The sequence below is a fragment of the Quercus suber genome, unplaced genomic scaffold (assembly GCF_002906115.3).
Source record: "Quercus suber isolate HL8 unplaced genomic scaffold, Cork oak 2.0 scaffold_701, whole genome shotgun sequence".
In the NCBI taxonomy this organism is placed as follows: Eukaryota; Viridiplantae; Streptophyta; class Magnoliopsida; order Fagales; family Fagaceae; genus Quercus; species Quercus suber.
Genome location: NW_027070142.1, coordinates 335,639 through 351,041, shown reverse-complemented (window position 1 = coordinate 351,041; position 15,403 = coordinate 335,639). Strand labels below are relative to the sequence as shown.

The following is a 15,403-nucleotide window of genomic DNA, read 5'->3' as shown; positions in this document are numbered from 1 at the left end:
AATCATCAATTAATTAACTTATGTAATAGTATTAAAATCCATCCGGAAACTTAGATCCCAAACAATTATTTTTCAGGTAGCTTTTGCAACAAGCAATAACTAGCGAGTACGAGTCATCCAACAAAGGACAAAAACAGTGCTGCCATTTGCCAACAAACATTTACCACAGTAAAAAAACAGAACGAACAGCCACCGTAAAATTAAAAAAAAAAAAAAGTGTCAGTTCTTCTATTACTCATTTTTGTCCATTACACTTTACACACAGCTTTTGCTTTTCCCTGTGGTAGTAGCTTGGTGTGACTTGTGAGGTTGGGAGTCCTTTGGGAATCAAGGGTGATTGATGGGCACAAGAGCCTGTATGTTTTTTCTTGTTTCTTTGTGACCTTTTTGTATGATTAGTGATTTATACGTTATGAAAGTTTCATTGATTTTTGACCACTTTGTTTCATGCATGATTGTTAATGGGGTGTGTATATTTGAGCTGGTTTCAATGGGTTTTTTTTTTTTGGATTGTTGGGAAAGTGGGGATTTGAACATGGGCACATCAATAAGTGTCAGTTGAGTGACAAGGTTGCCTTGGTCTTGTAGAGATTTGCTAAATCAATGGTTTCAATGGGTTTCAATTGTTGTTGGTGTTATAGATGTTTGTTAAATTGGTGGCTATCATTAAGGTTGGCATGCGTTACTTGAAGTGTGGTTTGCATGATTCACATTGACTTGCTCTCATGGAAAATCAAATGTATAAAGAAAAGTCATGGAGGTTGAGTTGTCTGCCAAAACAACCACATTGGATGGTCTTATTAATTTATGATTTGGGTTAGCTGGGTCATTGTGAAAGAATTGATATGGTATTAATCAGAAAAGTTCTAGACTAGTTCCTAATGAAATGCCCATTTATTAAATTTGAAGGAAGCCCTGTATTTTATTTTAAGGATATACTTTCAGTATCAGCAGTAATATAACTTTGTTATTGGTGGCTTGAGTGTCTTTTCAAAGTTTCAACTCTAGAAAGCATATGAGTAAAGCTTAAAGAAATTCAGTTTTGGATGTGATACTTAATGCTGTCTATTTGGATTTTTCTGTGAATGTTTTTGTTAAATGGATTTAGTAATGAAACTTAATAGATTTCCTCAGCTTATTTTGGTTTGCACTATTAAAAAACTTTGAATTGAATCTTCACAATCAATACTCAGCAGGTTTATTAATGTGAGCTCAAATGCAATTGGTCTATAAGAGTTAGGATTTCATTCACAACCGGGCCAATATAGAATGTTTCCATGAATACACTTCTATAAAAGCAATATATTTTAATTAATTACTAGTTTTTATTTTTGTCACCTTGCATGTTTTGGATTCAATATTTGTTACTGATCTTTGGTTTTATTTGTTTACCTGTGTATTTTGCTCTGTAGTGACCAAGATGAACAATTCAGACATCATAGATTTATGTAGTGATTATGAAAAGGGAGAATCAAATATCAATGATGGTCAAAAGGAGCTGGGTTCAGTTGTAGGGACATCTTCGATTACACCAAATTTTAGAATAAAAGAGGTTCAGCATCTGAACAAAAGAGGTTCTAAACGAAAAGAATCTGAAGAGAACAGAAGCTTAAGTGCTTTTGGCATCAATTATGGTAATAATATCATGGTTAGCTCTGCTGTCAATCAGTCAAGTCTTTCATCTGCGCCGATTTGCCGGCAATTCTGGAAAGCTGGGAAATATGAAAGAGTGAAGGAGAAGGGTTTGATAGTCTCAAATCAAAGTAAATAAGCTGTAACATTATTTTATCATTGCTTACTCATATTTTTGCTCTTTTATTTTCTACATTGGTTTTTGATTCATGTATTTCATGGATTCTATCCATTGTTTAAATAGATTTTATATCTAGAAATATTGATGTATGAATAAACTAAACATACATAGGTGCTGAGGTTGTAACGACCTAAGGAAAAGGTCTAGCCACATATGTGCTCAAACCCAAAAATGACTAGTCAAGTTGCAATTATGGTTCCTCATAATCACTGTTAAACCCAAGAATTACCTAGTAAACCCAGAATGTGAGACTAATACATGCCCACACAACACTTGCTCAAATAATCCAATCAAATCCGCACAATTTGGGGTATCATATAGGCGCCTACTAAATGGACTTTGATGATATCATAAGACTAGAGACCAAAGCAAAGATATTGTCAGATTGAATGCTAGTCATATGAAGTGGGCTGTGAAAGTGGAAAAAATGAAAAGAAAAGAAAAGAAAACTGCTGGTCTTGTGTTAAGAAATATAATCGTTGACATGCATGTTTGCACTATTATTATCATTTTGATTGTTTATTGAGAGCATTTTATATTATGCTTTGGTTGCAGACTTGAAAAATCATTTGCATGTACACCCTCTTTTTCTCCACTCCAATGCAACCTCACATAAGTGGCTATTTGGTGGTATGTTTGATTTATAAGTTTCCTTTGATGCACTACATTGTGTTCATATCTCCAACTATAGCAACCCCATTATTTTTCCTAAATCTTTTAAATCTGTTTAACCTACTTTTGTGATCTCTGTTTTTTTGGTATAGCCATTGCGGAGCTAATTGATAATGCATTTGATGAGGTAGGTCCTTTATGTTATAATTTGAACGACTATAGTTTGTCTTGAAATATTCATATGTTATCAGTGAGGTTACCTTATCCAGATTCCAGTTAAAGGAAAAGAAGAAAGAAAAGGAATATTTAGAATTAAAATACTGCAGATGACCTGTTTCCTTCTCACCTCCCTCTCCCTCTCTCTCACATATGTGTTTTTATGATGGTTTCTAGTCAAAGTTAGGTTCTGATTAAGGGTTTCATACACTATTTGTATTGTTTTTGTTTGTATGAGCTAGATACCAAATGGTGCTACTTTTGTCCTTATAAACAAAATCTCAAATCCACGGGATTCCAGTCCAGCCTTGCTAATCCAAGGTACATGTACATTAAATGAAATTTGAATCTACTAGTTTTTTTTATTTTTGTGTCATACACTAACAAGGTTGCCATCTAATTTTTTTGCTTCTCAAACTTGATGATTAACAATGAAAAGATGACGGTGGTGGAATAGACCCAGAAACTATGAGTCATTGCATGAGCTTTGGATTTTCAGATAAGAAATCGAAATCTACCATTGGACAGTGTATGCGTTGGATTTCTCCATTCTATCTTTCACATGTTTTCCCTTATTTCTTTATTTATTGGTTCACTTGCATACTTTCAGATGGAAATGGCTTCAAGACAAGTTCTATGAGACTTGGAGCTGATGTTATTATCTTCAGTCGACAATTAAAAATGGGGTATGACTTTCTATGAACATTACCGATATAATTCACTTTCCCAGTTGGTTAGTTACTATGTTCACTCAAATACAACCCTAAGAATGACACAAGCATATCTGAAGTTATTTAATCTATCATCTTTTCATTAGTACAAAGGTAACAATGAGCCTGGGATGGGTATTCCTCCCTTATTTGATAGTCCCCAGGCCCTGATAAAGGTGGGATTATAATTTCTTGTCTCTGGTACAATCCCTTAAAGATTTAACCAGTAGGCTGTCAACAGGTTCCATGGTTACTTTATATTCTTCTGTGTTCTTACATTCATTTTTCATTTTCAATTCTCTTTATCGAGTTATTTCTATTCCAAATCCTGAAAATTGGAGATATTATCATTTTGAAAGTGAGGTCCAACCTCTTTCATATTAAATAAAGATTACACTCATTTTCATATTTGGATATTTGATATATGCACAGTTGACTGTTTCTTGGTTGTGCTCACATTGGTGGTATGACCATGTTCAGGTCATCAACTCAAAGTGTTGGACTACTTTCTTATACATTTTTGACACAAATGGGCTATGACAGAATAGTAGTACCAATGGTGAGCTTGGCCTTACAGCAGCTGTTCAATTACATCTATTGCAAGTTTACTCTGACTGTAATTTTCAATCCATAATGTATCATTAAAAATATGGCCAGGTAAAGATGTTATTTTGTCTGTCCTCTGTGATAATTAAAAATATGGCTGACTCTAATGTCCCCTGAATTACATTATTGGGAAGCGCTCCTTGGAGATCACTATAGAAGGACCCAGGCATATAATTGCTACTTTTTTTTTTTTTTTTGAAGTTTTAAATTGCTTTTCTTTAAACAACAGCATGCAAAGAGTGTGTGTGTTTTTTTTGGAGTCTTAAATTGCTTTTCTTAAAACATAGCAAGCAGAGAGGAATTGGGATTTGGCTTAGGCTACTACTTTGTTAACAAACTCATGGAATCATCATACTATTCCATGACCAAAGAAGTCAAGAGCATTGTAGTTCATTGACATTGCCTTGTCTCCTTTATAAGGAGATCCAAGTTTCAAATCCTCTCTACCCCACTTGTTGTAACAATTGAATTATCAAAAAAAAAAAACTATTTCATGACAAAAAAAATAAAAGACTGCAATGTCCTATCAGCATCTTTTTTTAGTTGGATCATGAAGTGGGCTCCACTTTAGGATCATTTATTGACTCAAAATCTTGTGAAATTATTCGTAACTTCTTTGGTTCTCTTTTTCCAGGTTTAGGGCTGTCTAATGTGCCCTTTGTCATATGCATAATTTTATTTAGTCTTACCAATAATGTTGTACTTCTAAACTCACTAATAAGTTTTTCATTTATTACAGGTGACTTATGAGTTCAACTCATCATCTGGAACATTTGGTCCTGTAATTTCTCGTGGTAAAGAATATTTTTCTTCTAATCTGTCCATGCTGTTGCAGTGGTCTCCTTATTCAACCGAAGAGGAGCTGCTGAAGCAAGTAAGCCTGCAGACATTTCAGAATGGAATGCTTCATATAACAGTATTCCAAATTATAACTTGCATGCTGTTTCTTCCTAACATATCATGTTTTCTAATTATTTTTCGCCCCTTGCTTAGCCAAAACTAAAATAACAACAGCAATAACAAGAAGAATGTTGTGCAAAAATAGCACCACCCCCTCTTCCCAAAAATAGATGATCTGCCAAAATTTTATTTTCCTCAAAAGCATAGCATGTTTTGCCATTCTTTTTAGTCCCTTAATCTCCAAAAGAGAGAAAGAATAAGAAAAAGAGAAGGTAACAATAAAGAAAATGATGACAACCATGACAACATCAGCTGCGGTGCAAAATAGCAACACCCCCCCCCCCCCCCCCCCCCTCCCCCCCCCCCCCTCCCAACAAAAAAGGTAAACAACAGAAAAGAAACATTCTGCCAAAAATATAGCTTTGTCAAAAACATAGCATTAATATGTACTTGCCTGGTAACATTCTGCATAATTGACACCAATGAGATTGCCCTAAAAGGAGCATTTGGAGGTTCTTTGGTCATTGAATCCATGCATCACTTTTGACACAACATTTGCAAGCACAAGTTGGTGTTGTAACTCGGTGAGATTTGTTTCAAGTGTCAAAAAACATTCTTCCAAAATTTAGCTTCTTCAAAAAGGGGTTTTGCATATTTGACATTGACAAGATTGCACTGATGGTGCCATCTGGACTTCTTTGTTAAATTGAATAATTTGAATCCGTCCATCACATTTGACACATGTGAGAACATGAAGTTAGTAGTGTGATATGGATAGTTCTTTACAATCATCTTGACTAATTAGAAAGAATAAAATCATTCTCATGTTACCTAATGGCTAATCACTATTCCTACAGCCATTATTGCAGCATGCAATTGTGCTCCAAGTCTCTCTTTCTCTCTCCCTCTTCTAAAATGCTTGATTCATCACCTACAGTTGCTGCTGATTCCTAATTATGTAGCTGCCTTACAATGATTTATCAACAATTGGTTATTTGATTCTACACAAAATGATAACAATAATGTATATGCTCGTTTACTTATATACAATATTGGTTGTGTGGTTGTCCTTTGTAAAAGTATACATGGAATTTATTCACTGTTGGATTTTGAACCTTTCATTGCTAATCATAAAATGTTCAATGGAACTAATTCAACTTTTGATGCCATTGGCTTGATTTGTGGGTACTTGTCTTAAAGTTTTTGACGTGATGATGTCTTTGAATTCTCTCTCCATGCCTTTATAAACATTATGTATATCCATATCTTCACCCATGTGTGATCTATACTTCCATTAATATGTATATCGTCTTATTAATCCAATGGTCAGTTTGATGATATAGGGCATCATGGAACAAAAATTGTTGTGTACAATCTTTGGTTAAATGAGGAGGGTTATTTGGAACTGGATTTTGATTCCGATACCGAGGTGTGCTTCATCACTTGCTTTTATTTCCTTCTAAACTGTTGAACGTAGTTGATAGTTTTGCTATTTATAAGATGATTGTTGCAGGATATTCGTATCAATGGTGACCCAAAACTATTTCAGGCAGGTGACCATGTCAAACCAATTTGTGATCAGCATATAGCTAACCTATATCGCTATTCGCTCCGTGTAAGTATATGATTTCCATTGAGGTTGATTTGCTAGACAATTTTTTCTCGCTAAAACATGTTCTTGATCATGCTCCACAGGCTTACTTGTCCATCTTGTATATGAGACTACCATCATGCTTTAGAATAATATTGCGTGGACAAGTTGTTGAGCACCAGAGTATTCCCAGTGATCTAAAATTTCCTGAATTCATCATATACAGGCCACAACTTTGTGGAAGTAAGGAGGTTTGTGTTGTCTATTTAAAGTCCCTGCCACCTGCCACTAATTGCATCCTACGATTCGGATGCTTTGTCAATATCAGTTTTACAGTAGCTGCCTGTTTGGTTTTGTTTTAAGCAAATATACAGTTGATGGATATCGAATGTTAATAAATGACAAACTAGAATGAAAATGTCAGCATGAAGGGCCATAAGTTTAAATACAGGATTCATTCATGGTAGGAAAAGTGTCAATGGGCTTGGATTGCACATTTTTCTTTTCTTATTATTAGAAAACTATCCATGTTATGTTTAGGAAAACCAACGCTTGCAGAATAATTGTTAACTAGCCACGAACCCGCGCAACTGATAATTATTTTTATGGTGGTTTTATTATTATTATTTTTTACAATTTAAACTAATTTAATAATGAGTAATGTATTTTGTAATCATATTTTTATTTATTATAAAAACAATCCTAAATGTAATATAGGAACAATCATAAATCATAAATATAAATTTTGTCGTTTCAAAATGAAAATAATACAATTTTTCTCAGAAATTCAGAAGGCAAGTTAACGAAAATATTCATTTTTTAATAAAATTTATTTATAACATTTTGTAAATCATTAAAAAGAATATAAAATTTAGAAATTATTCTTTTAGTTTTAAACAAACTTTCTTAAACCTTATTTTTTCTGCCTACAATCCAAAACACTAAAAGACATAACTAAAAAAAATTAATAAAACTTAACAATGATTAATTGGACCAATTAGGATAAAAATTTGTTGTTGATAATCCATTAAAGTTATTTTCTTTGTAGATATTGTAATTTCGTCCACCCAAAACATATTATCAAATAAAAAATTATTAGCAGAATTTATGAATTAAATCTCTATACATGCATTGTTATAAAATAATAATAATAATTAAAATAAAATTGTAAAGGCTAAAATTTGTCACCTATCTGATTATTTTCGTTTGGCTAATATTTGATTTTCTCTAAATAAATGGCATTATAGAGTATTTCTAAAACAACTGTTAAGAGTACTTTGTCCACCACAAAGGATTTCAAAATAAACAAAAATTAGTAAAGTCTCATAGTTTAACATCTAAATTGAGCATTATAAAAAAATCATGCTATGTAATAGAATAATATCATATTTTTATATGCTATATTTAATTCATTAGAATGTAATAGAATAACATTTAACAATCAAAGAAGAAGAAAAAAAAAAATTTAAACAAAACTAAATCGCATTAACCAAAAGTAGAGTTTTAAAGAATATAAAAAATTATCAACCTAAAGCAGAGATGCAAGAAAAATTAAAAAATCCACCAAAAAATTATGTGAGAGAGAGAGAGAGAGAGAGAGAGAGAGAGAGAGAGAGAGAGAACATTTTTTTGTGAGGGAAAACTATGCATAGAATGGAAGAGATAGTGACAAATTTATAGTAAGAAGGTGTGAATAAGAAGAGTAAAAAATAAAGAAAGATGAAGGGAAAGAAGAAGAATGATGTTAATATAAAGGGTAGTGGAGAGATGAAAATGTAAGGGAGAGAGAAAAATTGAAGAAGTAGTGAGGAGATGAAAAGGTAAGGGAGAGAGAAAGGTTGGAGAAGTGTAAATATTAAAAAAATAAATGTTAAAAACAATTATAGGAGAATTGAAAAGAAAAAAAATAATGACGAAGACGCTGATGTGACTCAACTGGAGTGTAATAACAATAAATACTACGCTTCAGCTTTTAGATATATATATATATATATATATTAGATATAGATGATTGCAATTGGCAATCGTGTAAAATCATGATTCATAACAATTGGCAGGGTTTTGGTGTAGAAATGCTTTACCTTAATAATCAGTAGTTATAAAGGGGAGTTTTTTTTATAATTGTAGTCTTGAACCCATGAATCCATCCTCCACCCTGTTTTTACAAGGGGAGGAGGCACCATTTGAGCTAGAGCTCATTGTCTAGACTCAGTCCATGTTGCGTACATAGTAATGCTTTTCTAGTAGATTCACCCCCCCCCCCCCCCCCCCTCCCCTCGTTCTTCACTAATGCATGCATGGGTTATTGTTAGCCATTTGTAGCTTCCCCATCAGTGATGGTTCCATTGTTCAGGTACAAGTTCTTACTACTATAGGGTTTTTAAAGGAAGCTCCAGGGGTAAATATTCATGGTTTCAGTATCTACAATCGGAACCGCCTTATACTGGTAAGGATTCTTCTATTGAATTGTCACACACTTAAACTTCTTTAATCAAGCTTGTTAAGTCCTTAAATTATTGGCTTCCCTTAGATATCTTGATAATAACGTTTCTAGTACATAATTTGTGATATTTGATGACTTACCAGTTCGGGAAATGTAATCATGATCTATTATAAGTGTTGGCATGTGGCAAAATGGCTGCTTGCTTTTGTTGGGAAATCATTTGATCTGGTTAGGCAGTGTTGCTAAACATACTATTCTGCATAAGGCTACGCCAATAGTTGTCATTCTATAATATGTTACATAAATATTTTGAACAAGTCTTCATGAAATGTTGTGGGAAGGATTTATTTATTTATTTTTAATAAATAGTGAAAAAAGGCATAGAGTGGGATTTATGTACTTGTTGTTCAAAGATTGCATGCTTTGCATACTTGTAGTAAAAGAAAGCTCCTTGCATCAGTATTCTTAAGTTCTCTTGTTCATACTTTTAATTGTCTTTGAGCAGCCATTTTGGCCTGCAGTCAAATGTACAAAATACGTTGGGAGAGGGGTTGTAGGTGAGAACCTTTGACTACAACTATTTTGTTTCAAGGTGTATTTAGCTAAGTCATGGTGAATATTTGATGATTTATGTAATGCAACTGATAGGTGTTTTGGAAGCTAATTTTATTGAGCCTACTCACAATAAGCAAGATTTTGAGAAGACTTCCCTCTTTCAAAGGCTTGAAGATCGTTTAAGGCAAATGGCGCATGAGTACTGGTGAGCTACATGTTCCAAGGTTTTTGTGTTGAGGGAATTTTTATGATAATATTATGAAACTGGTTTGATACGAAGAATAACTCAAATTTTTTGAGTTTAAGTTATAAGACATGGCACAATCAAACAGATATCAAATACCCATCAAGTACAATTAAACAAGTATGACAGTGTTACCTGCAGGTTGAGATATATTTTGAAATCCAATTACCTAGATTGCAGAGTCAAATGTAACCTTGTTGACAGACATTAAGGAGGTTGGAGAATGTCAAAAAATCTTTGAAGTGTTGACAGATTTTTTTTTCTTTTTGGGGCGGTGGGGTGGGTTGTGGGTAGGCTAGGAATATGTTGAATGGATCTTTGTAAATATGGGATTCATTCCAGGTTCATATTGTTTGAGGTATAAAACTTAATGTTTTAAAATCGCTTAGTGAGATTATGAATTAACCTGAGCCTTGACAGATCACTTCATTATTTGTCTTCTCTCTATGTCTAGATTGTTAGCAACCAGCTAAATGTTGTTAAACCCCTGCATTTGATATATCGACTTTCTATGTACTAGAGGCAATTTTCTGTTATATCTTAGCAGGCATTTGCACTGTGAACTGATTGGTTATCAACCACGGAAGAAAATTCACCCTGCAGTTTTGCCTTCTCAGGAGTCACCTTCTACAAGTCAGTTATCTAAAACATTCTGTGTTAGTGAATCATGATTTCCCTCTAACTGATAGGCCAAGAGCAGCTTCTTCTGCAGACGGATCGTCAGAAGATCCTGTAGCCACAACGGTGCGCGTCTCAGCCACAGCACAGAGAAAATCTGATGTGTCATGCCAAGCCAAGTTCAAACAAGGTATATGTTTTAAATGACAGTGACTGACAGACAGGAATGCTTAAATTCCGTTGATGAAACCAGCTACTTGGTACAAAGAAATGCCACTTTTTGCTGTGTATCTGATAAGTCCATATTTGATTGAAAGCAGATTCAAACATAAAGAGGAAGGAGCTATATCTTCCAGTGGAGTTAGAACATGCCAAAAGGCATACGCAATCTGAGGCATATGCAACTGACACCTGGCATAACGAGGAAGTTCAGGTTTGCTGAGAGATCCTTGTCTAAAAAAATTTAACTTAATGAAATTCATCTAGTTTCATAATATCAAATGTGTACCCTTGATCCAGGTTGTAATATCCCTAAACTTTCACATCTTATAAAATACCTATACTCTAAATCATTAACAAGGTCCATGAACTTAAATGTTTTAATTGATATTAATTGCAGTTATCAAAAAATAATTGACATTAATTGCAAATACATATTTTTAGTGCATCATGCTGTGGAATTTTTGTCAGTTTTGGTGCGTTCATTTTTGTCTGCATGTACAGCCCATGTGGAAAATTCATTGGATAAATGTTTGCATGTTGCTAACTTAGCACTTCTTTAGCCATCACACCATTGATTCAAGAAAAATAAAATGGTTAAGAAGAGATGAAACATGACCAATTGAGTCGGTATATGGCAGCTATATATATGAGTTTTTATGCACTACAGTTATATCAAAATGATCAAAAGCACGCTTAAAGATTAAAAGCTTAGAGACCAAAGCGCCAAAGTCTAAGTGCTTCACTTGGCCACATGGAAGCTCATTTAATTAAGCATGCCTTAGGCACACTTTTCTGGTGCTTTTGAAGAAACACAAAGCACACCTAGGTGCACTTTTTTTTTTTTTTTGGGCTAAAAAAATAAATATATGAATCACTATAATTAATTGCTTCATCTTGAAGGATTGACATGGACATTAATTTATTATACAAAAACTGTTCTTAGGTGTTGTAATACACAAACAATTTTTTGTTTACATATCAAAAGGGATGAACATGGGTAATTTACTATTCCTATGCTTTTTGGTTTTTGCCTTTTGGGTATTAATTATTGAACCATATACTTCACTTGATCATAGCTATCATATTAATGTATTTTTAGGAAGCTCAAGAGAATTACATAAAATGTTATGCTTAAACTTTCTATGACTAGATTATTATCATATTCCTTTTAATAATTGTTTTCAAATTTATTATATAAAATGTTAAGAAATTGAAATAACTTATGTAAAATTTGAACTTACACACTTTGTGCAATTGCACCATCCATTTTAGCTAATAGGAAAAATATATTATCATTTTGATCTAATTATCTTATTTTATTTTATGTTGTGTATATTTCTATCAGATGTTATTATATATTATATCAAGTGTACGCTTGCTCTTTGCGCTTAGGCTCCAAGTGGTCTATGCGCTTAAGTGCACTTGACACTTTTTCCAACAATGAAAACAAGATCATGCGGTTGGCCCCAAATAGTTTAGACAAAGGATAGTTTGGTCAGTAAATTTCAATTTTTATGCATTTTTTCTTTTGCCTAATGTGGTTTCTGTTTGTTGGATGGGAAATTGTAATTCTTCTCTTGTGAATATGAATATCTATTGTCTGATCTCCACCCACCCCCCCCCCCCCCCCCCCAAAAAAAAAATTGTTTTACATCAAATTCTATTTCTCATATATAGAATTTCCTTTAATAGTCAGCATTTACTGCTAATGAGGGATTCTTATCACCACTCCTTTCCATGTTGTGTTGGTAGCCTGAAAATAGCATTGAGAACCCACCGCAAGTTACCCAGGAGATGGCCACTCTAATTCGAGAAAATGAAAAGCTCCGTTTACGGTGAGTACTTAGCAGTTATAGTTTATCCTGATTATTTTTTGAGCTGGTTGTAGATAAAATTTATAGGAATTTAGGTTAAGTAAAACACCACCCAACTTTTGCCTAACCTATTCATTATTACTTTGAGAGAACCCAAATGGATCCTGAACCTTCTTAAAGAATTTCTAACAAATAATAAATATTATAAATCTGGAACGAAAACTTCAAAAACAAATATCCAACATGGGTTGCAAGCCTGGCATTTGGCTTGCTTAGCCATCTCTAGATTGAACTTGTCCCTGTTTGGGCTATCTTTGTCTTGAGTTCTGGCACATAGTCTAAACATTAACAAGTAAACATCTTTGTTAACATGTATATTGCATAAGCTTCTTTCCAAACACAAAATTGGTGGTTCAAGTTTTTTGTTAGCTGATATTTTCAATTGTTTGGGGAAAAAATTGGAGCTGTTGAATTTGACCATCCTAAACTCCTTTTGATCTCTGACTTCTGGTGCACATGATGGGCTGAACTCAAGCTGAAAAATTTGTTCCCTGACATAAACTCACCGCACTCCTAGTCCCATATGATTATATTGAATTAATGGAATTCAGTCATAGCTTGAAATTCACTTTTTAGCAGTACATAATTACTTTTATAGAAAACATACACTAGACATTTCTTATAAGCTATACCTGGCTTTATGAGGACTTTTCTGTTTGACGAACTTGAAATTTCATTAAAACATATCGTTGTTTGGAATTGTCACTCGTCTTGGTTTTTCCAGGTTATTTGAATCGGAGAAAAGGGAGGAAGAACTTTACCAGAAGGTACTTAGCTCTATGTGTGTTACATTCAGCCGCTCATTTAATCATTTTGAAACATCTACTTCACATTGAAAATAGATTGCTTGATCTCTATTGTTTGTTCAAAAAAAAAAAAAGAAAAAAAAAAGAAGGAAAATAAATAACTTGATCGTATCATCCACATGGGCAACTTCATGTTAAGAACACCTTGTGTTTTGTTCCCTTCGAAAAGGAAAATAAAGAAAAACAATGTGACAGAGGGCCTACAGCCTACTGATAATCATTCAACAACAAATGTCACTATCATTGTCTCAACCAATGGCACAAATTGTAAAGCTGGGAAAATATCCAAGTAAATAGTTGTTCATTTCATTATTCAGTTCGTACTAACAACCAGAAAAGTAAAAGGGAGAAGAAGAAAAGAGAAGAATGCTGTGGAAACAGAATCAAATATTGTTTTACATCTGCTTTAATTAGTTAAGATTGTTGCTTGTTAGTCTCTTTTTTAAAGCTGACCTTATATTTTGATGCAGGTGCAACAGCTTAGAAGTGAATTAAAGGGTGTACAGCAAGAATACACAAAGATTTTGGTTGAATCAAAATTGATTGACATGGTTGAAGGGGCAAATGTTAAAGGGTTATTTTATTAAAAAAAATTCATATATCTTCATAACAAGAATTTTTGTTCATATATAGGTCGGTGGGTATAAAGTAGGTAGAATACACAATGAATACACAATTGGCTATAAGAAACCGATGCATGATAAGCGTGGGAAATAGAAAGTTTAGGAAACAAATCACGTGGTAGTATTTTTTTTTTTTTCCCTCTCTTTCCTTATAAGTACATTATGTGGTAGTCTCTCATGGCCACCTGGGAAATACATTATCATCGATTGGGCATATGAATTGGTGTATTCATTGCTCATTGGAAATATTCATTGGTGGAACAAACTACCCTCAATCACCAAGGTGAACTTGCAGTTAAACTAAACTATCCCTGGTGTCTAAAAACCTGACACTAGGTGCTGTATAATGAACACCCTACATAACATACCATAAAAACTTAAGATCTTCGCTGTGAGACATGTAATGCAACAAGTATTAAAAGAAATATAATGACAACAGATCACACCTTAAAGTGAGGTTCTTGGCACATAGATTGTTGACATAGCTGCAACATGTAAAGTTTGGAGTCGAGAGCTTACAGAGGAATGGTCGTTCATAGAATCTATATAGCAGTAATTTTTTATCTTTGTATTTGATCCATGTAGGAACAAATAAACAAGGAGTCACTTCTGAGATTTCAACCTCATTGCTCAATAAGAGGAGATATTATCATCTATAGCTACCACTCACAACTAAGCCTTGATTTCCAACTCAATTTATAGTGGCCCCACAAATGAAATAGACCATTGGTCTACTCCAAGTTTGCATATCTATACCAGCCACTAAATTTGCAATTATGGTACTGGTGATGAACAATAATCATAAGAATAAGGCTTATACATTAAAGTACATCAGTAATAAATGAAAATATACATCCTATGGGACAATCATATATTGATTCAAAGATATCTTTTCATATGATGTGCAACATGATCACGTAAGTTATTCAGCTGTTTGAAAATCCACATTGTTTTCAACCGAGTTAAAGTGTTAAAACACCAGGGGATGGATTGCCTCACAACCTACTAGTTTGTGCATGTAATAATGGATTAGACTGAAACTCCCTTATTACTTTTTCTCAAGTCTCAATCAGTAAATGCAACAAAGTAAAGTGGAATCTGTTGGGTATACATACTAAAAAAAAAATGTTGGGAATAAATGTGTAAGTGAAGTCTCACGTTAAATACTAGTAATAAAGGTAAGTGGTTAATAAAACATAATTAAACCCAAACCTATAGGCTTAAGCTTTTGGATCAAGTTGTTACCTATATGTAATATCAACTACTCAATTGGGTGTCGCCCCAACAGAATGCAGCCTTACTTGATCAACAAAAACATATACTGAGAGAGGACTGGGCTTTGTGTTGAGGAGGAATAAAATAACTTTAATTGCAATTAGTGCAATAGGGTGATCCAAGTTTGTCAAAATAGTAAGAAAGAAAAAATCTGGTAGCCAGAATTTCCTAGCGTACATCCAGAATGGTTGTGGATCTTCTTCCGCATTCTTGTTTTTTCTTGTTTCTTTGTGACCCAGTACTTTTATCCATGTTTTTGTATGATTAGTGATTTATATGTTATAAAAACTAGTCG

The 15,403-nt window shown here is 33.5% G+C and overlaps 1 protein-coding gene across 5 annotated transcripts; it reads left to right on the top strand.

Annotated features, from left to right (window-relative positions):
* The first annotated feature begins 230 nt into the window (after positions 1 to 230).
* LOC112032199 (protein MICRORCHIDIA 6) lies at positions 231 to 14,070 on the top strand. 5 transcript variants are annotated; one of them, XM_065766355.1, is made up of 21 exons: positions 231 to 356; positions 1,413 to 1,763; positions 2,369 to 2,443; positions 2,578 to 2,612; positions 2,884 to 2,962; positions 3,081 to 3,170; positions 3,252 to 3,327; positions 3,832 to 3,910; positions 4,697 to 4,831; positions 6,188 to 6,286; positions 6,371 to 6,472; positions 6,553 to 6,699; positions 8,802 to 8,894; positions 9,397 to 9,448; positions 9,540 to 9,651; positions 10,238 to 10,323; positions 10,403 to 10,498; positions 10,629 to 10,741; positions 12,283 to 12,365; positions 13,129 to 13,171; positions 13,681 to 14,070. In XM_065766355.1, the coding sequence occupies exons 1-21, from the start codon at positions 341 to 343 to the stop codon at positions 13,795 to 13,797; spliced, it is 2,079 nt and encodes a 692-aa protein (XP_065622427.1). In that variant the 5' UTR covers positions 231 to 340; the 3' UTR covers positions 13,798 to 14,070. The 5 variants fall into 5 exon arrangements, with proteins under 5 accessions (XP_065622427.1, XP_023920726.2, XP_065622426.1 ...); XM_024064958.2 differs by having other exon boundaries at positions 10,391 to 10,498; XM_065766354.1 differs by having other exon boundaries at positions 10,235 to 10,323.
* Positions 14,071 to 15,403: the final 1,333 nt, after the last annotated feature.

Coding starts and splice junctions, on each gene's coding strand:
- LOC112032199 (XM_065766353.1), top strand. Junction 6,700..8,801: donor AACTTTGTGGAAGTAAGGAG/GTTTGTGTTGTC, acceptor TCCATTGTTCAG/GTACAAGTTCTTACTACTAT. Junction 9,652..10,234: donor CAAATGGCGCATGAGTACTG/GTGAGCTACATG, acceptor GTTATATCTTAG/CAGGCATTTGCACTGTGAAC.